At 44.5% G+C, this 26,451-nt stretch overlaps 3 protein-coding genes across 3 annotated transcripts in view; 1 reads left to right on the top strand and 2 right to left on the bottom strand.

The window, feature by feature from the left end:
* Positions 1 to 1,423: 1,423 nt before the first annotated feature.
* Positions 1,424 to 5,045, top strand: lacc1 (laccase (multicopper oxidoreductase) domain containing 1). Its single transcript, XM_069663565.1, has 5 exons — positions 1,424 to 1,907; positions 3,022 to 3,200; positions 3,685 to 3,850; positions 3,961 to 4,186; positions 4,491 to 5,045. Exons 1-5 carry the CDS (start codon positions 1,424 to 1,426, stop codon positions 4,699 to 4,701), a joined length of 1,266 nt encoding a protein of 421 aa, XP_069519666.1. The 3' UTR covers positions 4,702 to 5,045.
* An 898-nt stretch (positions 5,046 to 5,943) lies between these two features.
* lmln (leishmanolysin-like (metallopeptidase M8 family)) lies at positions 5,944 to 17,287 on the bottom strand. Its single transcript, XM_069663759.1, has 16 exons — positions 16,985 to 17,287; positions 15,813 to 15,916; positions 15,571 to 15,601; positions 14,914 to 14,996; positions 14,515 to 14,632; positions 14,099 to 14,277; positions 13,813 to 13,918; positions 12,699 to 12,793; positions 12,339 to 12,456; positions 11,885 to 11,992; positions 11,618 to 11,805; positions 11,147 to 11,279; positions 10,744 to 10,903; positions 10,080 to 10,210; positions 9,754 to 9,964; positions 5,944 to 9,259 (listed from the first exon to the last, which is right to left on the bottom strand). The coding sequence occupies exons 1-16, from the start codon at positions 17,117 to 17,119 to the stop codon at positions 9,159 to 9,161; spliced, it is 2,001 nt and encodes a 666-aa protein (XP_069519860.1). The 5' UTR covers positions 17,120 to 17,287; the 3' UTR covers positions 5,944 to 9,158.
* A 3,397-nt stretch (positions 17,288 to 20,684) lies between these two features.
* The window catches only part of LOC138592355 (TGF-beta receptor type-2-like), a 15,726-nt gene continuing 9,959 nt past the window's right edge, over positions 20,685 to 26,451 (bottom strand). The window contains exons 2-8 of the mRNA XM_069663137.1: positions 26,341 to 26,451; positions 24,484 to 24,695; positions 22,977 to 23,716; positions 22,237 to 22,374; positions 21,985 to 22,126; positions 21,177 to 21,304; positions 20,685 to 21,083 (exon numbers count right to left, since the gene is read on the bottom strand). The exon at positions 26,341 to 26,451 is cut by the window's right edge and continues 46 nt beyond it. Of these exons, the coding sequence (XP_069519238.1) occupies positions 20,709 to 21,083; positions 21,177 to 21,304; positions 21,985 to 22,126; positions 22,237 to 22,374; positions 22,977 to 23,716; positions 24,484 to 24,695; positions 26,341 to 26,451 (1,846 nt within the window). The 3' untranslated portion in view covers positions 20,685 to 20,708. The remainder of the gene's footprint in view (positions 21,084 to 21,176; positions 21,305 to 21,984; positions 22,127 to 22,236; positions 22,375 to 22,976; positions 23,717 to 24,483; positions 24,696 to 26,340) is intronic.

Raw genomic sequence — 26,451 nt, 5'->3', positions numbered from 1 at the left:
ATTTATTACGTGTAACTTCCTGGAGAAGCAGGCCAACAACAACACAATAAAGGACGTGTCTGAAAGCACGCAGACTGTCTGCAGGATTCAAAGTGCTGACACGGTGCTTCACAAACAGTCCGGGGAAACTCCAACATCCTCCAGCTCATCAGGTGAGGACTTCACACCTGGTTTACTGATCGAGCTCAGATTTCCTCTTTCCTTCTCTCACAGTGTTATAAAGAACTGACACTGTAAAGGGGACGAGTTAAATACTCACCAACACGCTGCTATAAACAGGAGATGTAGAGAAACGTCTCTGATGACTTATTGTTCATTTATCCTCTGATGTGAGCAGCTGTTCCTCTTTTTCCAGGAACCTCACATGAAACAAAAAGTCATGAAGTATAAACTCAGAAAGTTCTTTATGTCAGTAAACATGTTGAGGTACTTCCACTTTGCCTGAATATATTTATGCTACGTCATTCTTCTGCTCCACTCGGCCTACATTTCTTTAGCAACACTTTGATGCTTTGACGTGCAGGTGTTTCACAACATGTCAAATTACTCCTTTAACATTAACAGTGTCACGACTACATGTGAAGATCAGTCAAAGACATTGTCTTATTATATTGTATAGAAGGCTAACCTTCAGTGTTTTTCCAGGTGAAACAAATGAGATGTAACAGTCAGATTTCGAGGGATCAAAAGTTGGTTTCTGTAACTTTTAAACCGAGCAAAGCTAGCCGTTTCCCTAATGTTCAATTCTCTATGCTAAGCTAATCAAACCGACTGCTAGCTGCAGCTTCATTTTCACTGTACAGGTATGAGAGTGGAAGAAATCTAACTCCCAGTGAGAAAACAAATGAGTGTATTGGCTAAATGATCCATCTTTAATTATGTAGTGGGCCTGTATAATATTCTGATTTAGCTTCTGCTCCTCTTCTTTGCTTTGTCACGTTTTCTTTGTTTACCTGTGAGGTATATTAAGCAGATAAGACTTCTGTGCTGTTACTGCAGTTTACTTTTGAATGGAGACTTTAAACTTATTTTCAAATGCATGCAGGGGTCCAGTGTCTCTGCGCGCTCATACTGGAGTTGGAGTTGTTTATGTAGCTTTCATGTCCTACATTATAAACTAATATCAGAGCGCATGTGCAGCTTTTTATACAGAAGGTTCAAACTGTGAGTGTGAACACTTTTCCCCTCACAGGGCCTCTACTTTAACAGTCAGCAGGAGGAAGCCGGTCTGATGAGATTTTCCAGCCCGTGTCAGGAGTTTCCAGAGTGGGCGGGGCCAGGCTGCAGGGGGCGGGACCCGGAAGTGAAGAATGAGCTGAAGTTTGTGAGAGTTTCTGTTTGTCCAGCATGTTGCAGTGTGTCTGACAGGAGGTGAACCGTACGTTTCTCCGTGTGTGGAGCTTTAACCCCCCGGCTGTCCACCATGCCTGAGGCCGTGTTAGTGGACCTGATCCACGGCTGTCCCGCATGCACGGGCGCGTCTCTGCGGGAGGAGACCGCATCAGACTCGCAGGTTTTCCTGCTCTGCGAGAAACGTTATCGTGACAGAACCGGCTCTTTAGACTCGCTCCTGAGCTCGTGCAGCAGCAGCGCGTGCGTCCTGGACTCGGACACCACAGCGGAGTGTTTGTTCCGGTTCAAGCAGACCGTGGACCAGCTAGACCTGAGCTCGGTGCGGGTCCTCACGTCCGCGATGGGCAGACAGGTGCTGCAGGTGTACCAGGAGCTGCTTTTAACGGCTGTTTACACCTTTGAATACAAAGTGAACAATCTCACCTGTCCGAGCTGCAGAGGCTCCACCCACACGGTGCCACCTGGTGACGTGGAAGAAGAGGTGTCCTCGTTTCTCCAGCAGCTTCCCGCGCTGATGGGAGACATCAGTGTCCTGAAGTCTTCACTGATCCCAGGTCAGTTTGAGTAGAAACACAATGTCCTCTAGAGGGGGGAGATATTTGTTTAAACACATTAAATGTACAACGCTTTCTTTATTTACATGGCATCACATGTAAGCATGTAATTCTTTGATTTATTCTACTGTGCCTTTTTTCTCAATGTTAATAGATAGAAACTAAAAACTGAACATGTTAGAAAGGAAATGGTATAAGATGAATTTAAATGTGTTATTGCACCCTGTAAATACTTAAATACATACCGTATAATATTCCTAAATGCAGCATAATAACACATAATAACACTATTTTTGCTATTGTTAACTCATACCAAACTCCATTAAAATATCTACCAATTTAACAACATGACAACAAACAAGGATGAAAGTTGTCAAAATGTTTTAATAAAAGATGAATGTTCCACACTCCGATCAAGTTTAAACCAGTTTAATGAGAGTGTAAGACAACCCCATGCTAAATCACAAGATAACCATGAACCAAACTCCATTAAGGTTTCTACATATTTTAGGATAACATGCTAAATACCCTCACCAAACTCCATTCAAGTATCTACTGATTTAAGGATAACGTAAGAACAACCTACACCAAGCTCAGTTCAGGTGACTGCTTTTCTCATCACTTCACTTTGTCTTGTAAAATGTGAAGTTTCACGTATTGGATGAGTCACACGGTTCAGCAAGCTGCCATGATTTGAACAAAACATTATACTTCAAATCACTGGTTGAGTTTTATTTTATTGATATAGAAGTTAGAATATGTTTCCAACTTGTATCAACGAACCTGGAGCCTGCACCAGACCTGACTCAGGAAACAAAGCTTTTATACTGTGGGTGTAGATCTCATGGAGTAACCTCCCATTTCTTTTTAAGACTCGTCTAAGTAAGTTTGTGTGTTTATAATCTTCTGTTATAACTCATAATTATGTTATCAATCACTGTAAGTGTGTCTGTAATCCAGCAGCCATTCTCAGACATTAAGGTAATAAAGGTTAAATAAGCTCCATATCTTGACCACAGTTCTGTTAAATTAGCAGACTTTTAAATAGAGATTGGTGTGACTGTATTAATATAAAACAAACGAAGCCCTTTACCTCTTTCTCCACATCCCTCAGACTGTTTCGGTCACGGCTTCAGCACTCGTACGGGCGGCGTGACCTCCATCCCGACTCTGTCCTCGCTGAACCTGTTCAGCAGCAGCAGGAGGAGGGACCCCGGGGCCGTGGTGAGGGAGAACAGACGCCGGCTGGCCCTCCACGCTGGGTTCCCCCCTCAGCTGTTCCGTCTGGTCAAGGTACTGAGCTGTGATTAATGAATCCTCCTGCCCAGCACAGGACCCTCAGAGTCTGACTCTGATTCATGTCAGATGTTTTATAGCTGATGTGTCTGTTTTGTTTTAGTGTCAGGACGGTCAACAAACTGCTTTTTAGTTTCCCTGTTGTTATTCTCTTGTTTGACTGTAAAGTGTTGGCAGCAAACTATGTGTGAGCCTGATTCTACAACACTGTTCGTACTGCCCCCTTGTGGCTCCTCATTTAAAGCACACTTTATTTTATTTTCTGTTAAATATTTTTACTGACACTAAACATGAATGAACCTCTGAGCTGTAGTTTGTATGAGCGCAGTGTGACGTTCTGTCTTATCTTGTTTTATGTGTTTAAAACCCCCCAAACTGTTTTTGTTGACCTCACTGTCATTAAAGACAAAATTAACCCGAAAAAGGTCATATTTGGAGGTCACAGGGGTCAGGTGTTTCAGGTGTTTGTCGTCTCCTGCAGGTGGATCACGGCAGAGATGTTTGGGTTCTGGGGAAAGACGAGCCGCCGAGTTACGATGCGATGGTGACCGACCGGACCGGAGTGGTTCTGGCTGCTCCGGGGGCCGACTGCATGCCCATCCTGTTCACTGACCCAGGGTCAAAGGTCATCGGAGTCGCTCATGCAGGTGGAAATATAAATCAGCGTCAGGTTCTTTAACATGTTTGAGCTGATATAAAATATGCACCTGACATTTGTACTGAATAAATGTTCTTACTTTGCTCTGCCGGTCCTCAGGCTGGAGAGGCACCCTGATGGGGGTCGCTATGGCGACAGTGGATGCGATGGTGACGGAGTTTGGCTGCCGTGTGAGTGACATCCTGGTTGCTGTGGGGCCGTCGGTGGGGGCGTGTTGTTTCATTCTGGAAAAAGATCAGGCGCTGGAGTTTCACAGCCTCCACCCGGACTGTGTCCCTGATCCAGAGTCAGCCCGACCGCACGTCAACATCCGGCTCGCCAACAGGTCAGCACCACACGCAGGACACTGACTGTTATTTAAGCACCACACAGGACACTACATGAGTGTTATTTAAGCACCACACAGGACACTACATGATGCTTATTTTCAGAGTGACTGAGTTATGAGAAGAGAAGAAGAGTGATTTCTGGTGCAAATTGCAGAAAGCTGCTGTTTCATGTGTCCTCAGACTGTATCTGTACCTCGTGTCTCCCCCTCACAGATTTGAATCCTCTTTTCTGCATGTTATAAACTTTCCTCTCTTGTTGATGACAACGTTTTCTCCTGTTTTTTCTCCTCCTCTCCTCAGAGTCCTCCTCCAGCGAGGCGGCGTGCTGCCGGAGAACATCCACGACGACACGGTGAAGGAGCGACCCGCTGTGACTCCCTGCACCTCCTGCCACCCTGAACTCTTCTTCTCTCACCGCAGAGACGGACTGGAGTTCGGCACTCAGGTGGGCTACCTGTGGATCAGAGAGTCGGGGGGGCAGACCGGACCCCCGTCAGAGGAGACGGTCTGACGGGACTGAAGAGATTCTATCTGGACTCGGCAGGTAGACGCACCTGCAGGAAACACGGCCGGTGCAACAGGAAATCTTTTTACTTGACATGAATCAAGTACTGAAGTCGGAACATGAGGGACGTGTTCTTTGAATGTTACGTTCTAATCTCACTTCACTACATTTATCTGACAGCATTATTATTTGATTGATTCATTTAAGTTTGCACAAAACATTTGATTCGAAGAGTTTCTAAAATCTGATCAATGAAACAACCTAAAAGTTTTATACATATAAAATAATCAATAATTTAATGATTCACAAAATATAGAAAATAAATCTAGAATATAATAAGTGATAAATCTGTAAATAAAATACAGACTAAAACAGATTTGTGTTTTACAGGGTTAATTAAAACTCTAATTATTACTATAGTAATTATAATAACACCAATCAAAGTGGTAATAATGACAACAACAGTAACAGCTGTATTTTATTGTTGCTGTTGATATTTTTCTGATTTCATTTTTCCCTCCTTCCAGATTCTCAGGTGTTTTTTTTATTTGTAGTTTTTCAATAATTTGTTCAATTAAAATGTTTTTATAATAATTTCGAGGTTTGTTTCACTTTGGGTCAAACTTTTATCACTGGTTTCACTTTTTTACAAAATAATCAATCCGTTAACTTTCCGTTACATTAATGAACAACTTCTAATATTACCCGTCTGTACTTTCATACTTTACTTGTTAAAGCGTGTTTTTCCTCTGTGGTGTTTCCTTGTAATAAATTCTATACAGCTGTTTAAATCACTCTGTTCTAATTATAATATCAAAGTGAAATATGTCAAATAACGTGTCACTATGAATAACGACGCTCCGTCTGAGCAGCGTGTCGCAGTTATTAATGTTCTGTTCCTCTGTTTTAAAGCAAATTAATTTAATGTCAAATAAATGTGAAGTGCTGTTAAAGTTCCAGCTGAGTGGATTTTACTGAGCGGGAGCAGCTGCTCCTAATGTGGACATAATGAGGCGTTCAGGTGCAGCAGGAGACGTGGGAGAGAAGGGTTTTTACAGCACAATTTGTGTCCTTAAAATAAATAAAGCATGACCTTTGAATTCTTTTAGAGGTGTTCAGATGTTTGAGTTCGTACTTCCTGAAAGAGAGGATTTTATTAACAGGAAACCTGTCATGTCGTCTGTTGTAATTCAGAGGTTGGTATCATGGAACATTTAATGTAAAAAACAAACGACTCTGGGATCCAGACAGATTTTATTTTGAAAGACAAACGTGTCAGAGTTGATTTGTCTTAAAAAGCAGCCCTTTTCCTACAAAACAAAAGAACATCATTTAAATAAACGTGTTTCTGAGCCGACTCAGGAAACGTCTCGAGTTTCCATCGAAGCTAAATGTAAGATTAAATTTAAAACAAGCTTGTCAGTGCTCCTTCAGTCGTCACAGTAAACATTTCAATAATCCACCAGATGAAATGAAGTTGTGTCAGTTTGAGGTGAAATGCCCCTTTAAATCATCAGTCTGCTGAACAGGAGTAAAACAGCTCTGTAGTGCAGTCATATAAATAATATTTCCATCTGTAAACATAAAAGTAACCAGCAGCTTATTTTGATCCACTTCCTGTTTGATCACATGATCACATTTAAACAGACGACATGTCAGCGTGAAGAAAAGAACTGTTCATGAGTCTAAAGAGATGAAAGAGAAAAGTCCTTAAACATGAAGGCCAGTTCTTTTGTTCTTATAAACATGGAGCTGCAGTTTGACATCAACTAACACGCTACACGAAAAGCACCGCAGAAGAAGAAGATCGGCGATCAGACTGAACTCGGGTCGATTTTCTTCTCTGCAGGTTTCAGCTCAATTCTGTCTCACAAAAAAAGAAATGACACTTCCTGTCACACGAAAGAGATGAAATAACATCAGCTGCAACATTTTCCTGTAAACGTTTCCTCAGACGGTCGTCACAAACAAACAGGAAGCGGTCTGTGTGTAAACAGGAAGTTGTTAAAATGACGTTTGCACACAGACTCTTTCCTCTCAGCGTCTCTTTTGGCATCCAAACTGAACTTACGACATTAGAGGGTTAAAATGGGCCCGAGCCGAGGGTTAACACAGCTTACCCATAATGCATTGCGCAGAAAAAGCTCTAAAATTATTTCAATTTGTTTTTCAAAATTAAACATCTAAAATCTCTTTAAATACGACAAAGAGCACCGCTAGATTCCTGCTCGTGTAGTTTCCCCTAAAATCTCTGCAGCAGCTGCTGTTCCTGGGACAGTTCACCAGTCACATGACCCTGTCTGATTCAGGACTGCAGTAATGTAGCTCTGGTGTTAATGTGCAGGTTGTCAGATATCTGCTGCTACAGCTTCACTAAGATGAAGGAGAAAACATAAAAACTAAGAACAAATCTACTGTGGCTTTTTAAGAATAAAATGTCCTCCTGACGTCTGAAAAACTCATTCAAAAACTTCATAACAGGAAGTAGAAGCGTGCTCTGTGCGGCTGAGGACGAGTAGCTGTAGTACAGCTTCTGACCACCAGGGGCAGCACTGAGTGCACCTGTGCTGAGAAAGCAATCTGACGCCATCTTTGATTTATTTTCTACAGACTACAGAGAGGAGTTTTTGCCTTGTGCTGTCAAGTGTATGACATAATTCACTCAGTGAGAACATTTCCTGTCGTCCAAGTTTAACAGACGTCCTGTGAGTAACTGGATTCATGCTTAGCTAACTAAAAGCTTTAGAAAAACCTGGCAAAAAAAAGATTTTATTGGCTTTGTTATTTTGTTATTGAATAGTTCTTTAGTTTTACTTCAGCTGTCACAAAAGTGTTGTTGCTGCTAAGCCTACATGCAGCGACGCCCCCGCACCTCCGGAGCTCTCCGTCTCTCCTCCACTCGGCTGAGCTCCGTCTGTGTAACGGCAGTTTAGCCCCGCCCACTGACTAACACCACAGACAGTGGTGACACTACTCAATATTCAGTGAGTCAAATCGAGGGGCAAACACTTGATCGTCAGACTCTCTAGTGTCAATATGTGTTTGATGTTTTTTTTTAATGGGGTCAACTAACAGGCTCTTTTACTTTGACGAGCACACTTCTACTTCCTGTCTGGTTTAAATGTTCCAACAGATTTTTTACTGTACTGGAGAACAAATGTCTCAGTGGAAATAAAAATACAAACATTAAATCATTTTTTCTTCTCTGTTAACAAAGGCGCTAAAGCTCAGCATCATCTCCATCATCTTCATCACACTATGGCTTGTTCATCATCCAAACTCGACATCTCTAATGATTGACAGCTCCTGCAGCAGGTGTGTTTACATGGCTTGTTCTTCCTCTCCTGTCTGTCCTTCCTTCCTGTCGTGTGTCCTCTTAGTGCTCTGTTGTGTTCATGTGTTTAAAATGTTTAATAATCTGCTTTAATCTCTGCGGCTTCACTTTGTTCTCTTCCTGTCGCTGCTTTAAATGCTAAAGAGTATACTGATGTGAAACCTAAGCTTTGACCTTTGACCCCCAAAACTGCTGCTGTCATGTAGGAACGCTTCAACAGAGGAAACTTTCTTCTCTTCTGTAGCTTCTTAAATCAAAGCAGCTAAGCCCCGCCCCCTACCGGCCCCTAAAAACAGGAACTGCATCTTAGGAAAGTGTCATGTTTATATTTACATTACAAGTTTTCAGGGTAAAAGGTTAAAAACTGAAGCAGTTACCTCCTGCAGCCACCAGATGTCACCACACTGCACAGATCCTGAAGGTAGTGCACCGACCTTTCACCTTAAAAGTCTCATATTTAAAGTGTCTGTAGCTTTAAAGCCGTACAGGTGTACGTACCGGTAAACACCTCAGTCGTCAGGATGTTCCTCCGGTCATTCCGCTTCCTGTCAGTGAGCACCAGGCGACACATGTTCACAGTTTCCTCCTGGTTTGAGTTCCGGTTGATGCCTGAAGAGATGAAGGAGTCAGATCCGTGAGAGATGATCCACAGTCACCTCCTCTCCTTCACAGAAACACGAGCAAGAAACAAACAGTGTCTCCTCTCTCAGTGCGCTCCGGCATGAAGGAAGGACTTGATGGAGATGAAGCAGGTTGATCCCAGGCTGAAGGAGAGCTGTGCATTCTGGGTAAACAGACTTTCAGCTTAAAGACAGAGACAGAGTTCAGTCTGCTGTCGTGGTTCAAAGAAAGAAGTGACTTGTTGTGTTTAAGGAGAGGAGCTGACACCTGAATGCAGCGTCAGCAGAAAGATCCCTGACAGGTGAGAGGTAACGATAGAGTCGTTAGAGGAATGGAAAAAAGAGGGAAGGTCCTGAGGAAGGAATGATGGAGGGACAAACTGAGAGGAATCATTTAGGAGTGAGGAAAAGAAGAGGAAGAGGAAAGAAAGGAGTGTTTGTGTCAGCCAAAGGTCCAGCTTCCTGTCTGTTAGTGAGTGTGTGTGTGTGTGTGTGTATGTGTGTGTGTATCAGCTGCAGTCGCAGAGCAGCAGTCCGGCCACCAGAGGGAGCAGGTTGAGCAGCAGGAGCCACAGAGTGAAGGCCAGACCTGGAGAGCTGGAGCACGGGTCTGAAACACACACACACACACACACACACACACACACACACACACACACACACACACACACACACACACACACACACACACACACACACACACACACTATTTATTTTTCCATTAAAGACTTTCATTCATTTTTATTCATTTCGTTCTGAATTCATTTTTCCTTCTGCTCTGTTTCCTGTTTCCTGCTTGTTGTTTAGATTGAAGGCACTAAAAGAGTCTGAATGCAGACGTCCTGACCCGAGCAGGCTCACACTTTACTTACAGTAAAGTGTTCAGACTAATTACGGTCAGTTTCTTTACTTTCTTTGATCTTATTTGGTAGAGATGGATTCTCAGATTGAAGACGTTTCCTTGTTGTGTGAAAACAAACTGAACTGAATTTATTGACCTGCATGTGAACAGAACAGATCCTCTCCAGTCCACCAGCCTTCATAGGAAACGTGAGCTGAACACCTTGATTGGACTGATATAAAATGAGTGTGGGAGAAACTGACCAATGGGGTTGCTCCTGGAGGTGTTGGTGGGCGGGATCTGGTGGGGGAGGGGGCAGTCGTCACAGAAGTCGGTGCAGGCGGGGCAGACCAGCACGCCGTTATAGACCCAGTCGTTGACTCGCACGCTGACGCTCAGCAGCTGACCTTTAAACACGCAGAGGAAGGAGCGGTCCTGAACGTACACCGTCAGGCCCTGAGCTGAGCACCACACCTGCACACACACACACACACACACACACACACACACACACACACACACACACAGATATTAATAAGCACACAGCGTAACGTCTGACGGAGGAGGAATAAACCTTTATCGACAGCACCTTGTAGCAGCCGGAGCCCCAGTCCGGGTACGTCATCTTCCTGGTGCACTGCTCCATGATGAAGGCCGACCTCTGGTACAGACACACAGAGTCCGGGCCGTACTGCTCCGCCCCGTAGTTCCTCCACCAGTCTGAACACACGCGCACACGCACACACACACACAGTTCATATAGACAGACTAACAGCAGCTCAGTTCTTCTCGTAGCTCTCATGTACACAGAAGTTTTTAAATCATTAAACTTTCCCCCTGAAACGTTCTGACACTCTGTTATTGATCACGTGTTTATGTTGTGCTGCGTGTTCTCAGATGTGTTGGTCCTCACAGATGTCCTGCGCTCCAGCTTCTGTCTTTCTCCTCTCTCTCAGGTTGTTAATCATCTGTTCTCAGACTCTTTAAAGTAACCCTGACAAAATCCCCAAACCTGTGAAATCTGCAAACTGTGCTGAGGTGAAAGAGTTCTCTCTTCAGCTCTTTAGCTGAAGCTCTAGCTCTAAGCTCTAAGTGTCCTGCAGAGAGGCCGTCTGCGTATGTGTGCGTAACCATAACCATGTCTCCCTCTTTGTGACAGCAGGCTCTACATCCTGGGAAGTGGTTCTTGTTCGTATCATCTTGTTGTTAGCAGTACATTGTGTCGTAGCATCAGTGTGGTCAGTGGTTGTTACCCGGCTGGTTCTCCGTCACTCTGCAGTACGAGTTCCTCTGATATTCCCCGCTCAGGTGCCAGCTGAACTCCTGACTGAACGGACAGAAGTCAGCGATCTCCACCGCCCCGCCGAACAACGACAGCTGGTCAGCTGACACGTCCGGGATTCTGTCGAAGTACTGACACACACACACACACACACACACACACACACACATACACACGAGTTACAGGAGCTGATGTGACACAAACAAAATGTTAAGTTGAGCTCAGACGTGAGGACGGTTTCTCCGTTACGCGCCGTGTTCACCTGGTTCCAACAGCCTCGGTGTGAAAGTCATCGTGTTAGGATTTTGAGAAATATCTATTTCATATTCATAATGTATTCATATTCGTGTGTGTGTGTGTGTGTGTGTGTGTACCTGGTACTCCAGCGGCAGCTCCTGGGGGTATTTCTGCAGGTTGCAGACGGCCACAGCCAGCTGGTCCTGTCTGCAGGTGAGCTGCAGAGGAGACGCTCGCACCGTGTCGCAGAACGGAGTCACAGTGTGCCGTCTGCAACGACACGCACACACACAGACACGCACACACACACACACACACACACACGCACACACAAACACACACAGACACACACAGACACTGAGGCTAAGAAAGGGGACTGAAGTGTTCAGATTAAATAAATTAAACAAGTTATTTTCTTGCATGCAAACATGTAGATAAAAAATAAAGTCATTAAATTTATGCATCATCTGTTCATATCGTGAACACCATGACACTGCACTACATGAACAGTGTCCTCTGGCAGCAGGACGTGATCATTCAGTGTAAGTCATTTAAAGGAGCATGGATGTTCTCCACCTCATGTCCTGCACAGGCAGCATGATAGTGACCTCTGTTTCTGTTTGTCCATCCAGAACTTGCAGCTCTTCATGACGAAGTCGCAGCCCAGGCCGCGGCCCCAGTCCAGCCTCTGAGCCAGGCTGTAGTTGGCTCTGTACCAGCCGCTGTCCTCCATGATGGCCAGCGTGAGCCGAGAGAAGACCCGGTTCTGGGTGTGTGAGCCCGTCATCGCCTCGTTCTAAAGGAGGAGGAGGAGAAATGATGAGGAGGAGGAGCAGCTCCAACAGCTCACAGCCTCACAGAGACAGTGAGTTTACCTCCAGCAGCCTCTTCTCCCAGTGGTTCAGCTCGGTCCCCGTCCCGCCCTGGTTCTCCAGCTCCATCCCCTCCAGGATGGGGCAGTTAAAATGTCTCCTCGCCTCCTCCTGGACCACAGAGAGGAGCAACAGATCAGTCACACACTGACTGTAGTAACAACTACACGAGGGCTGCAACCGATAATCATCAAAACCCAGAGAGGCCTGTTTACTGTGACACAAGACAGACAGAAAGTAGCGCTCATGTTTGGGAGGCTGAAAGAGTTCATGTTCAGGCTTCCTCTGTGATGTTTGGGAGGAATCTTTAAAAAAAACGTGTTTTAAAAGTTACACATAAAATCTCATCTACGCCTCCTCCATCAGTGAGACAACAGACTGAGTAATCACAGATGTTTTGTTTCCATAGTGAAGCTGCAGGACGTTCTGCACAGGGAAGAAACACACTGTTTCTCACCACGACTCGAGGAGTGACGAGGACGTGGACCTGGTGTCGGACCATCACTCCTCCTCTGATGTCCCACAGCCTGCTGACCCTCCTGATCACCGCGTCGCTCCACTGGTACAGACCCAGGCTGAGACACACACACACACACACACACACACACACACACACACACACACACACACACAGAGTGACTTTAAAAGTATGTTTCCTGTTAATCCTCAAAATAAAGCCAGTATCAAATGAAGGTTTGTCCAGCTGTGTTTGTGCTGAGGGCAGTAAACAGAGGAGCAGTTAAACCTTATGGATGATAACTAACACAGCTCCATGCAGACACAAACACCTCATCAGGTACACTGTGACTGTGTTCACCTCTCGTTGAAGGCGGGCAGACCGCTGGTGAAGCGAGGAGTCAGAGGTTTCCCATCGTCGTCGTGGTAGAAGGCAAACAGACCCGCTGAGAACCCCTGGTGGACGCAGGAGGAACAACACTTCAGTTACAACATTTACATTGACAGAAATCATCCTCATTCATCCTGTACAGGTACTGGTTCACACCTGCTCACAGCTGCAGGTGGAAGGACTAAAGGTACAGTCAGTGATTCACTCGCAGGAAAAGTTAATCTACGCTAGAGTTCAGTTAAAATGTGGTGAACTCATAAATCTGCAACATTCACATAACTGACGGTGAGCAAGCTGCTGAGCAGTCCAGAGAAAGAAGGAAGAGCTGTGGTCACTACATAAAGCATTTGAGCAGGTAGCTTGGCAGGTACAGCAGTTCTCTCGGAAGTATCTTATACCTCTTTCCCACCAAAATTAGGAAGACCCGCTTATAGATGCCGATTTTCTCTTTTCCCATTACCAGTGAAGTATCCTCCTGTCGGTCTCTTTCCTGCTGCGTCACCGTCTGACGTCACAAACACGCCGCAGACAGGGTTAGTAACCAGTGAAGATGTTACGGTGGTTAGGTCTCTATTGTATCTATCACTCATTCAGTCTGTTTATCAAACTCGGCAGCAACACAGTTGGAGCGATGTTCGAGCGCTGCTCGGACGGAGACGGGAGGAGTTTGTAGCTGACGTGACGAGGAGTCGCAGAAGTTACCGACGGAGCATAGCATCGCGCCGGAAAGGGGGCGGAGATTAACGCGTCGACACAGGTTTTGTGTTTCCATCAATGCCGATCGGAGCTGAGGCGATAATTACCCGGGTCTACTGCAGAGTCATGTGACCCGGGTCTGAATGCCACTTATAACCTTTCACACTAAGCGTAAAAGCCGGATGTTAGCGGGTTTTTTGACCAGCGGGAAAACGGCTTAACAGGAGCATTTGTAGCCCTTTCAAAACTTGTTAAAAAGTGCAAACGTTTGGAAACAGTGAAAAAACAGCTCTTCCCTAAAACTAAACAGAATGACAGACATCAGTTCATCATGATCTCGTATTTTTACTACAATAAAAGATTGAAGGAGAAATGCTTGAGCACTGACCAGAGCGTGGATGATCTCGTGTTTGACGGTGGAGAGCATCCCCTCAAACTCCTGAGGCTGAGACGAGATCATGGCGGGACACAGGTTAGCGTAGCCGGCTATCGGCCTGAGGGACACACAGCAGCAGGCGTGAGGGGAGAAAATCACAGAGTAAGTTACATGAGTGGACATAATGTGTTGTTTGTATGCAGATGATGCACAGTTCTTTGATTATATATGTATGAATAAAAATTTTGTGCGACAGATTCAAAGACATCCCGCTGTCTCCCTGTGCTGTCCCTCTCACCTGTCCAGCTCTGCCTCCAGCTGGCAGTACGCAGCGTAGGCCACGATGTTCTCCTGTCCGCAGCGCTCCGTGGTGATGCCGCTGACGTAGAGCACAAAGTCTGACCCCTCCACTCCGGGGCCGTCCGGGGGCCCCGAGGGGCCGCATGACTTCCCTGATTCACTGCACACCTTACATTGCTGAGAGACAAATACACAAGACAAGAGTGAGCACAGGGAGAGCTCAGCTGTACCCTGTGATTATCGCTAATAAGCTAATGTTAGCATGCTAAAAAATGCTAACCTAAGTAGGCTAACATGGTAAACATTAAACTATCATCAGATGTTAGCCCTGTCCTTGTGAGTGTGCTATTTTGCTCTACAGCCTCTCGAAGATGCTAACGTGTTGATAAGGCTTTATGTGTGTCCCCTCCTGACCTGCAGGTGGTGCTGTGGAACAACGACGGGGCCGCACCGCGTGATGTCTGCACAGGCGTCCTGGCAGTACCGATGAGGGTCATCTCTCTTCCTCAGGTACTGGTTGGTGGCACATTGTCTGAGAGGACAAGCACTGACATTAATTTACTCTGCATGGTCAGAAAACAAACACACCTGAGAATGTCTCATGACAGATTTGAGCAACTAGAGGATCATAAAGACTCCTTAACTTTCACTCTGACACCTGAAGCAAACATGAACATTCAATCATCACATCTGCATTTGTTCTATTGACAAATGTCTCTTACTTTCTCTGCTAACTGCACTTATTCATAAACTGCCTGTTGTACTCTGATAGATGCACATGTTGGTGAAGATGTGAGGGGACAGTCCACATACCTGCTGAGCAGCACAGGCCCGACTCTGCGCCTCACACTGAAGGCTCTCTGCAGGTAATCAATCGCCTGAGGAAACAGCTTATCCTGAGGAGACACACACACACACACACACACACACACACACACACACACACACACACACACACACACACATATATATAACTCAGCCTGATACACCTCTGACCACAGCCAGCATCACTGATGGAGCAAGAGAGCTTCAAGTCCTGCAGGTCAGCAAAAACCCGCCCGAGCGGGAGCTGAACCACCAAACATCCGGCACCATGCCTGAAAGTTAAAGCTAATGAAGATCCGCTTCAGACTGCCGCCAACAACAGGACTTAAACTACCATGAAATCATTAGCAAATCCCTCTTTATTGTCGAGAGGTCTCCAAACAGACAAACAGACCCTGTAGACTTTTGGAGCACCAGTAGCACTAAGGAGGGATGTCCCTGTTCTGTTCACATTGTACACAAGGAATCACATGCACATGGGATGTTTGTGGGAAGTTCACATTCTGCCATGCTATTCCTCTAGTCGTCAGTTATGGCTGTAACAGGCCAACAGATGCAATGAAGAAGAGGAAGAAGAGCAGGGAACTAAAATCCGAGCTTCAGATGTCTATAGAGACTTCTCAACTGTACACAGCTGCTCCTCACCTTCACCAGTCTCCTCTTGTCTGCAGGAAGTCTGTAGAGAGAGACAGAAAACATCTCTTACACTTACGTGCTGCAGTCACTCAGTGGATACAACTGCTGAATAATTCATTAGAATCTATCAAATCTCGAGCTCCAGTTTTAAAGTTATTTTAAGAATGGTAGCAAGACGGTTAGTGTACATTAACCGTCAAATATCTGATGTTACTGAACAGTTCCTGTTGGTGTCCTGCTGCAGTACTCACAGGTCGACACTGTAGTCGTAGATGATCTTTATCTTCAGCTGAAGGTTGTCAGGGGAGCTTCTCTTTGTCAGACGCTCGGGCCTCAAGTAAACCTGATGGACGACCTGAGAGAGGGACAGAACATGATATAAAACCACGAGACGAGGCATCTGTTTTATATATTTATACAGAGCACTCCTGGTTAGGCCGAAGGATAATTCTGGAGGATGTAGTTTGTGACACTGATTACCTGTAGTGCATTGACAGACAGGTGTTTCTATTAGCTTACCTGAATTAATAAACTGGGATGAGGGGATAAAAAACTAGAAAACACATGTTGCTGTATATCAGCATACAAAGTTTCATTTCTTCCTCCTTTGAATCAGTGGGGCCTAATACACTTTTCATTTAGAATTAAGTCTAAAAAATGTTGTCTAAATGATCTAAAAATGATCAGGAAAGTTTTGGGAAACAGGCTACAAATACCCAGTTATAAAAATCAAACATTAGCCCTTTCTTTAATTTGCCATTAATAAAACAATAAAAGAAAGTTTTAACATCTTATTATTAATATTCACCACAGAAAATATTGTACAGAATGTATGAAACAATTTAAAAGCGATTCAGTGCTAGATTTTAGGGTTTATGTCTACGTCAGAGGTAGCAATGGTGGTGCTTTTATTCTGAAGAAAGCCAGCCGGAAGTGGGATTTTGGTTGTTGCTAGGGGAACCCAGGCAAAAGATGAACGGTTAAACTAAATGAAATGTAAATTAAATGTGAACAAATAACCGTAGTTTTAATGTAGCTGAAATTAAACTCCAAAATATTTATATTGTCATTAAACAAGTTAACTTTATAAGTAACAAAGTAACGTCATTTTAGCCTGTTAGCTTGCTGGCTAACTGAGGAGCTAATCTCTAGCTAGATCAACATGCTAAAGTATTCTTATAATAGATGCATTACAAAATAAAATTACAAATACATATTTCACATAATTGTGGAGTAGGAATATACTTGACTGAGTGTCATACAATACGATTCAATATGAAGACACAGCACAGAAGTTATATTATCACATAATACAGACAGATTAAAACAGCTTTCCTGCTAGCTTAGCCCCTCCGCTGTCACTATGCTGTAGCTAGCTCAGTTAGCTTAGTTGACATGAACACCTCAGCTAACCGGGGCTCACCTCATCGGGAGAGGGCACTCGGTGTCTGCACGTCCCATGGCAGCTCACCACCACAGCCAGAACGGAGAGGATGAGGACAGGGCCGAGGATCCAGGACACGGACGGCTTGCCATCCCCGCTCAGCCTCGGCTCCATCCTCCGTCCAGCCCGACAAGCGGAGCTCCGCAGCCCGAAGTCAACAGAACCTCCGCCTGTCGGGTCCCCTCGGTGCTCGTTTCATTCATCGCTCGCAGGGTGAATCAGAACATGTTAGCATTCCGCAAAAACATCCGATGATTTAACCCGTATATAGATGACAGCAGTGGGGGGGGGTTACACCGGCCGGTAAACGGTAAAATCTCAGCCTGACAGCTGGTCTTGGTTTGTTGCTCGGTGTCAGCTGAGGGGAGAGGACCGGCGCTCCGAACATTGTCTGTTAGCTAGATGAGTCACTCCGACGGAAATATCTTGTACAGTTGTCAACAAAAAAAAGAGGCTCGGAACCCAAAGATCGTTTGTGAACAGGAGCAGTCACTCACAGCAGGTAGGATAATGTGTGTGTGATAATGTGTGTCTTTGTTCCCTTTATTATGGCTGGATAAATCCTACTACTCCTACTACTACTACTTATATTACTACATTTATTATTATTATTTTAAACTATTGAGTAATGTTAAGAATTCATGTGACAAAATGCTTCACAAAGTCAGCAATATAAATCAGAACATTAATTAATCGGTTAAAAAAAGATACCTATAAAGTACAGGCAAAAATAAAAGAGGTGTTAAAAGTCACTTAAAATAAAACAAAAGCTTTAGTTGTCTTCTTAAAATTAGGGGTCAAGTTCCCTCATTTATATACAATAACTAATATCAGACACTCTATCAGTCTGTCTCATAGTTTCTGGTGTTTCTTCTGCAGTAGTAGCCGAATGGCAGCACAGAATATGTGCATACATTTGTCAAATACATCTATAAACAATGTTTACTCTGAAATATACTTCAGTCTATGTTTTTTTCCTTTCTTCTTCAGGTTTGTTCAACGTTTCACTTCCTGTCTGTGTGTCTGATGTTGGTTCTCACACTCAGAGTTGGACTCTTAAACCTGATTAACTTCACGGACAGACGAGCTGAATGTGATTAGTTGTGGACGGTTCAGTTAAACTGAATAATGGAGCGGTCTCTGCTCTCTGTCTGTCTGATGACCTTAATTATCCTTTGATCCTTTCTGCTTCACTCTGGACATAAACATTAGACTCATCCAGGCAGTTAAATTACGTACTGCTGAAAGATGAAAGACATAAAATAAATCCAGATATACATCTATATATATATAGATGTATATATATCTATATATATATAGATGTATATATATCTATATATATATATATAGATGTATATATGGTTGTGTTTGCGTTCAGCAGCTCTGTCTTCTTTCATCATAATAAGCGGGCGTTTCTCCTCAGACTCGTCTGTGTTGTGGTCTCTGACTGGGAATGAGAATCAGTCGTGTATTTAACTGCAGGCTTATTAAAGTGTTGTTCACCACCACAAACCATTTGGTCCCATTTTGAATCCCAACTTAAAAGAAATCGTTGTAAAGTTCTGGTGTTTTTGTTTTTTTTTAGATTCTCTTTCATTGTTTTTGTCTCTGACGTTAAAATTCAAGTTTTATTTATTATTGAAGAAAGAATGTGAACTTTTAAAAAGCCATAAATGTATTCTGATGTGGGTCGTTGTTTAAACTGTAGCATGTTTACTGGCTCAGTTTACAAGTTTCATACGTCAGAGTAAATACACAATACTGACAGAGAGACCGACAGATTCAAACATCATTAATTAGAGAAAAGAAAGTTTATTACAAAAAGAACATCATAGTTTGGAGCTCCTGTGTTTCCATCCTTTAGTGGTTTTCTGTATTTGTGTTTCATGCTGGATGGAAAAGTATTTTAGTCACATGATTTTCAGCCTTAAACGAGTTCAGTGGAAGATTTTTGGTTTGTTTCAGATCAGATTCACAAATCTTTGACTTCAAAATGTTTCTGTGTGTCAGACAGAAACTGGTTCCACAGGGCAGGAAAGACTCCTCTCTCCTGATTACTCAGACAAGTGGGTTATATGATAATAAGCACAGTAGATATTAAAGAATAACACAACAAAACGGAGACCAGCTCCAACAAAATGAAACATTTTCAAACAATAAAACAGTTTAAAGTCATTTTCTCCGCCTGCAGAAGTTCGACTGATGTCCTCAGGAGAGTTCAGGTTTCTCATCACACCTGAAAGTGAGTTCATCATTAAAGGCACAACGTCAGACTTCCCGTCCTCTCTGGAGTTCACGTGAAAGATCCAGGTCATCCAAAAGAAAACACTGAGCTTTGTTAAAGTCTTGCTGTATATCTGTCGCGTGCACGGCCCTGGGGGGGGCAGTGTTGGTCTGTTGGTCCTTCATGTGGTTCACACTGAAACATCTCACCTACTGTGGAATAGCAGTGTTCAGGATGATTGGTTATAACTTTGATCCTCTGACTTCTCATCCAGCCCCGTCACCAGGTCAACATCTCAACATCCAACACTTTGGCTTCTGACCTGCTACCTGTGGAAGTAATGCGCTGTAAATATTAGCATGCTAACACACAGTAAATATTAAATCTGCTAAACATCAGCCTGTTAGCAAGTTAACATTTGCTCATTAGCAGCCAATTATGTGTGTTGCTTTAACGTGTCTCTACATTAAACTATGATATATTACTTCATGTTTAGCAATACAGAAGGAAATATCAGTTTTCGAAAAATGAAAGAATAGTTTTAATGTCATTGCTAACATGCTCAATGTTACATTGCTAACAAGCTAATTTAGCAGGCACAATGTTCACAAATTCACCATGTAGCTCAGGGTGTTAGCATGCTAACAAGTGCAGCTGAGGCTGATGGGAGAGTCATTAGTTCTGCAGGTGTTTGGTCACAAAGTAAAGTTTGTTTTCAACATTCACGAACAGATAATAATCATCATCATCATATATCAGCTCTGTCTCTCTCAATATTACTTAGCCACAAAATAAACAATGCGCTGCATGCCTGCATTCAACACTGATTTGTCTGTATTAATCAATCAATGTGTTGTTGTCAAGGCTTTTGCAGAGGCTATGACGCAGAGTGTGTGCTAACAGTTTCCATGGAGAAAGAGAGTCTGTCTATTCTAGCTGGCTCACTCCTTCCTGGTTAAAGAAGTCAGTCACAGAAAATGTTTCATTAACGCTGACCATGGTGTTAACAGGTGTGCTCGGTTGGTGTGCTAAGAGCTGAAATAAATGTACCAAATTAAAACGGTCTTGGTATTTGCATACATGTGCAAGTGCATAAAGGAGCGGTACCCTTTAAAGTTCTGGTTTAGGAGGTTTGAACATGTGGACACCCTCGACCATTTGTCAACCTGCTGGTGGTGCTAGAGGCAAAGTCAGGGGATCACCAAGGTCGTTAGGATTGATCATCTGGGGACCATGACTGTCTCCACAACATTTCATTCGAACATGCTGCCAGTGTGGCTAGAAGTGGTGCACTCCATGTGACTGGGTAGAGTTCATTGTGTCAATAGATTCCATTTTCTGCCACTGCATTGAAGCTTTAGGGCCATTTTAGTCCCTCATCAGTCCTCCACTATCAGCTACATGAAAAAACAGATGGATGGATCCCAACCAGCAGCAGGATGATGAAGGGCTCAAAGAGTGAGATGATGAGGTCCCTACTCAAACCATAGAACCAGTGTGAACCAGGGAATCATGGGATACCTCTGCACCTCCTGGCTGTGAGTCTGCCTGAGGAACCTGCAAAGAGGAAGAGGAGGAAGGCGATGAAGCAGCAGTAGAGATGGAGGGACTGTGGTTATTGTCCGGTGTCTCTGAGTCCTTTTCAATCTCTTGGCCATCCTCTCTGTCAGCTTCTACCCTCTGATCCTGCTCTTCCTCCTCCTGCCCTGCTCCCTCCTCCTCCTCCTCCTCCTTCTCCTCCTCCTCCTCCTGCTGCATGGCGTTTAAGCGCTCCACCACACAGTGAGCCGTCAGCCTGGCCTCAGGGTCGTGATCCCAGCACTCAGTGATGGTGGAGCAGAAGACACTCATCCCCTGGAGGACAGAAGAGTGCAGTTAGATAGGAAGATACCAGAAGACACAACAACAGGATATCAGAGACATGAGGCTGTGCTCTCTGTGTCTGACCTGGTGCTGCGTCCATGCTGAGGGGATGTCCGGCCGTCCTCTGTCCCTCAGCACCAGGTCTCTCATGCTGTCCACACAGGGCTGTTCACACACCTTGGAGCCAAAGGCTGGCTCGTAGCTCTTCACCTCTGCACCACAACACACATTCATTCACACATTATATGTCTTATGTACAATCCTTTTTGTTCAGTATGTGTCACAAAATTAAAGGATTACCCCCGGGATCAACACCTTAATAGTATGTTTTAGATAATTGCATAGCTGTCCAGCCAGCAGATCAACTGCTTTGGCTTTTTTGCATTAGAGAAGAGCTGGGGGACACAGTGGAATATTTAGCAGCCAAAGAGAAAGATGTTTTCCACGGGACTTGGTGGAGACCAAAAACAGAGGCAAAGTGTTTAGAACTCATCTTAAGGGGATCATTAATGTCTGAACCAAATTTCACGGCAATCCTTTCAGAACATGGTCAGAAAATACGAGATCACCATCATCAAGGGATCGCTGAAGGATTTATTCTCTAGGATTCGTTCTCTGAGGACCACCAGTGTTTGAACCAAATGTAGAACCAATGCATCTCTTCAGTGTGGGATACCTGAAACCTCTGATCTGCTTGAGGCATTAATGGCGGGAATGTCAGGTACACCAAAGTAACTTGAATTTATCCTGAACATAAAGATCCATGCAATTGTTGATCAGATATTTTACCCTAAATGGTGGACCTATCAACGGTCCCATCCCTAAAACTCTGTGCTCTCTTTCTATTTTGAATATATCCTCCTGAAGATATGAACCATGGAGAAGCTCTTACCTCCGATGGCTTGGCAGCGGGAGGCCATCTCCCAGAGGACCAGAGCCATGGAGTAAACATCCATCTGTTTAAAGGCCTCAAGGTCCTCCAGGTTCACCCTGGACTCAAGAACCTCAGGAGCCATGTAGCGAGCTGTTCCTACCTGGACAAGGCGATATGGGAGTGTCCAATCAAATGACCAAAACATCAGATTCAAGTTCTGCTTTATAACATGTTTAACCATGACTGAACAACTTAACCTGTACAGTTTACCTGTCCACTGTTAGCGTAGTCGTCAGCAGTAAGGGAGAGGTCCAATCTTAACGCCAGACCAAAGTCGCACAGAGCGCACTCCTCTCTGCTCTTCACCACAATGTTACTGCTCTTTAGGTCCCGATGGGCAACAGGCACCTACAGCAACACAGGCAACCAGCAACAGGCAACGTCAAAGGCAAAGTCAAATAGCATTCAACATGACATGTTGCTCTTTGGGGATCGATTCACTGCAAATTCATTTTGTGTGATTAGTTTAATTTTGGTTTGCGCTCGTGTCCATGTTCCCCTTACTTACAAAGATCTCTCTGAACATGATCTCTCTCTATATCTGCATAAGAATGCAGAATCTCTATGCAACGAACAAGCTTTTGGTATTTGCAGTAGTTTACAGTTGTTTTGTTTGTTGTCCGAGTGAGATTGACCAATCATGGTGGCATGCAGGGAAGTCCATGTGGAGAGTTAAAGGGGTAGGGAGTGAATATCTGTTATCCAGATATGGGCATGCTACACCAGGCCCTAAATATTGGCCGACAACAGACAATGTGTTCTGAGACTTGCTGTGAAGACATTGTAGTCCAGGTGAGTGAGTGGATTATACTGTTGATCCCATTCAGTCATTACTGTGCGCTCAAAGCAATGAGCTTAACTAACAGCAATGATTGTGTTTGGCATTTTTTGGCCTAAATTCTGATTCTTAAAGTTAGTTAGTTAGTCCGGGGTTGATACACTGAGCTTACCTTTGAAACCCCACTGGGAGTTGTGTCACTATGGAGATGAGCTAATCCTCTAGCAATGCTGCCTGCCATAGAAACAAGTTCCTCCCAGGTCAGTGTGTTTGCAGTGAGGAAGTCCTGCAAGTTTCCGAGGCTGTGATAGGCCAAAACCAGCCAGTACTTCCTGTGGCCAGGCGGGCCCCTCTCTTCAGCTGCAAAGAATCGAACCACGTTGTCGTGCTCCAGTTTGGGGTCTGAGAAGATGGAGCACTCGTTTCTCCAGGAGGCGTACTCTACAGCTGGAAACACCTTCACTGCCACAGTCTCATAACTGTTAACTCCATCCTTCGCGCCCTCCAGCAGGCATGCTCTCCACACTTCTGCAAAGCGCCCCTTCCCCACCAGGACCTCCAGTTTGACGGGCAGTGGTTCAGTCAGTTGTTCCTGCCAAGCTGTCATGTCACTGATGTTGTCATTGTTGGGCGGCTTGGCATTAGAATCCTCCATTTCAGCACCAGGACCTGTCACACCTCCTCCACCCTCACCTCGAGCCCCCAGAACCCCACATGGCAGGTCGAAGGCCTGGTAGAGGTCTGGGGTGCGTTTGGTGGGCCAGCCAGGGCGTGCAGGAGGACCCGGTTTGTCAGGACGGCGCGTGCGGTAAAAGTAAAAGGCCGCTGTGGCAACTATGGCCACCAGGATGGGAGGAACCAGACTAACCACCACCACCGGGATCACGTCTTTACTCTGCAGCTTGGAGAATCCTGCAGGAACAGAGACAACAATGTTCATCTGGTCATCTTGCCGTCACTCCATCATTGTATAAATTCAACTGCCATCCATTTTTATCCATTCAACATTCTCCTTTGTCTTATCCATCCAATAATAGCCCTACCATCCATCCCTCCATCCAATGCATCCAATTATTTCTCCATCCACAGAATAATACATCTTTTGTTAATCCATCTATTCATCCATCCATCCATCCATCTAAACAACAATTCCTTCATCCATCTATAATCATTTAATCATGCTTCCAATCATATCCATTATCCATCCTGTGAACGATCCAATCCAGAAATGTCTTCATGCATCCATCCATTTAACTATCCATCCACCCATTCGTCAAACAAACCATCCATCCATCCACCAATCTATCATCCATCCATCCATCCATCCACCAATCTATCATCCATCCATCCATCCATCCATCCATCCATCCATCCACCAATCTACCATCCATCCATCCATCCATCCATCCATCCATCCATCCATCCATCCATCCATCCATCCACCAATCTATCATCCATCCATCCATCCACTGATCCTCCAATCCATACATATCTCCATGCATATATTCATCCACCCATTTATTCAACCATTTCTTTATTCATCCAATTATTGCTTCTTCAATCTCTCAATTCATCCATCCGATAATATCCATCCAATCCAGATATGTCTTAATGCATCCCTCCCCCATTCAATAGCTTCTTAATCCATTCACCCATTTCCCATCCATCCATGCTCTAACCGTTAGCTCCCTTGTCAAAGATGAGTCTGTCGTTACACTCGTGGTCTCCGTGGCAGCCGCAGACCATCATGGCTCCATCGTCTGCAGGCTGTGGGATCATGTGACACTCTCTGGAGGTGAAGTTTAGCAGCAGGCCGGGGTCCACGCCCTCCAGTGGCAGGTTAGGGTTGTGACACGTCGTGTGCACCGTCATTGTCTCGTTGTTCTTCCTCCTGGAAAAAGAGGAACGTCCATCTTTCATTGTGTTTATTGACCGAACTTTTTGAGATCCGAGATGATGAAGAACACATCTTTTTATGTCATAATTGTTTGACCTCTTGCTGCTGCCTTCAGTTCAGTCCTGTGTCATAGTAAATGTTATACCAAAATGTTTCTGGTCTTGCTCTTGAGATTGTTGTTGTGACTTTTAACCGACCTTAAAGTCAGATGCAGATTCAGAAATGAGAGCAACAAGTTAAACTGCCCTCAGATTGTTGTGTAAAAGGAGCGTCAGCCTCAGGAAGAAGACGCAGCCCCTGCTCAGTAACAGTGGATTTAGCTGCCGTTTGGCTTACAGATGCTTCTGGAGAGCAGCATACTCAAACAGTGTGTGTCTGGCTATGACTCTGCAGACAGTCGGAACAACTCCTTCTCAACTTTGACCTGAATTAACCAGTGTTTTCCTCTCCTCTCCTTTCTTCTCCGTCAGTTCCCTCTTATCACTGGTTTCCTGCAGCTATCTGGGAGGGGCGGGCTGGCCGACATGAACAGGAAATGAGAAGGGAGCAGCGAGGGGGATCCCAGAGTAGCTCTGCTATCCAAACAAAAGCACGAATCAGCAGAAACTTTCAGACCCTGAAGAAAGTGAGGCCAGCGCAGTCTGAGAACTCTCTGACAGCTTTAAGCTCTGGAGGGTCGACATGCTCTCCTCAGCATGAAACAACCGTGTGAACCTTTGAAATCCAATATGAAAAATTGCTGTCACATGTTTTTTCTGCAACAGTAGCAATCTGAGAGGAATGACTCCAGGATGTTTCATAATGCTGATCAACAACATACTGAAGCAGCTAAGCTGCACTGTGGTGGACTCTGCTGGCTCAGGGATCAGCTGAAGAAAACAATGAGTGTCTTAGTGCACACTGAGATTTCAGCATTTCTGTGGGACACCAAAGGCTTCAGGACATATTGTTTTTATTTCTTCTCTTTTATTTAACAAGAAGAAGACGGAGCGGGGGCACACTAAATCACTAGGACAGGACCAGAATATTACAGTCAATAAGAAGCACAAAATGAAAACGTTCACATTATTAGAATGATTGTTTTTTATAAGGTCCCAGCTGTGTCTTATTCTCTTGTCCTTTTATTCTGACGGAGCAGAACTGCTGTTTTCAAAAAGTCAAGTTCAAGTGAAAACAGCAGAAAACTTTCCAACTCTGCGTCTCAGATGCTAACATGTGCTAATCACTCACTCAGGTTGGCGTTTCATTACAATTGATTAGCATTTAAAATAAACTAGACTTACTGCCAGGTCATTGTATGCCGATGTATTTAGTTTCCATCCCTCAGTGTTTCCCACAGAATGACACTGTGGCGGTAACAGGGGATATATACTATATGTATATAGCCAATATTTGAGAGTAAACATGAACCTGCAAACAGAACAACAGCATCAGAGGGTCAGTGTTAAACAGGAGAGGTGGAACCACATCATCTACAGGAGGGACGTAACACCAGGGAGAGTTCTTTTGACTGGCAGGAACTTGATTTGGTGCTCATGGTCCATTTCAGAGGTGGTTGTACAACAAGTAAAGACACATAAAACACACCTGTGTAACTCAAACTAATCAAACCTCTCCAATCTGGTATTAATCCACTCACCATATGGCGATGCAGATCTCCTCGATGACGTCGCAGAAGGACGACAGGGTGCAGTTACTGGTGCAGACGCTGTCTTTACACACCGGAGTGGACACCTCACACCACTTACAC

Source organism: Semicossyphus pulcher, unplaced genomic scaffold (genome assembly GCF_022749685.1).
Source record: "Semicossyphus pulcher isolate SPU_LCO1_2020_fin unplaced genomic scaffold, fSemPul1.0.p SCAF_15, whole genome shotgun sequence".
In the NCBI taxonomy this organism is placed as follows: Eukaryota; Metazoa; Chordata; class Actinopteri; order Labriformes; family Labridae; genus Semicossyphus; species Semicossyphus pulcher.
The sequence above is the reverse complement of the archived record's forward strand: the minus strand, read 5'-3'. Positions and strand labels throughout refer to the sequence as shown.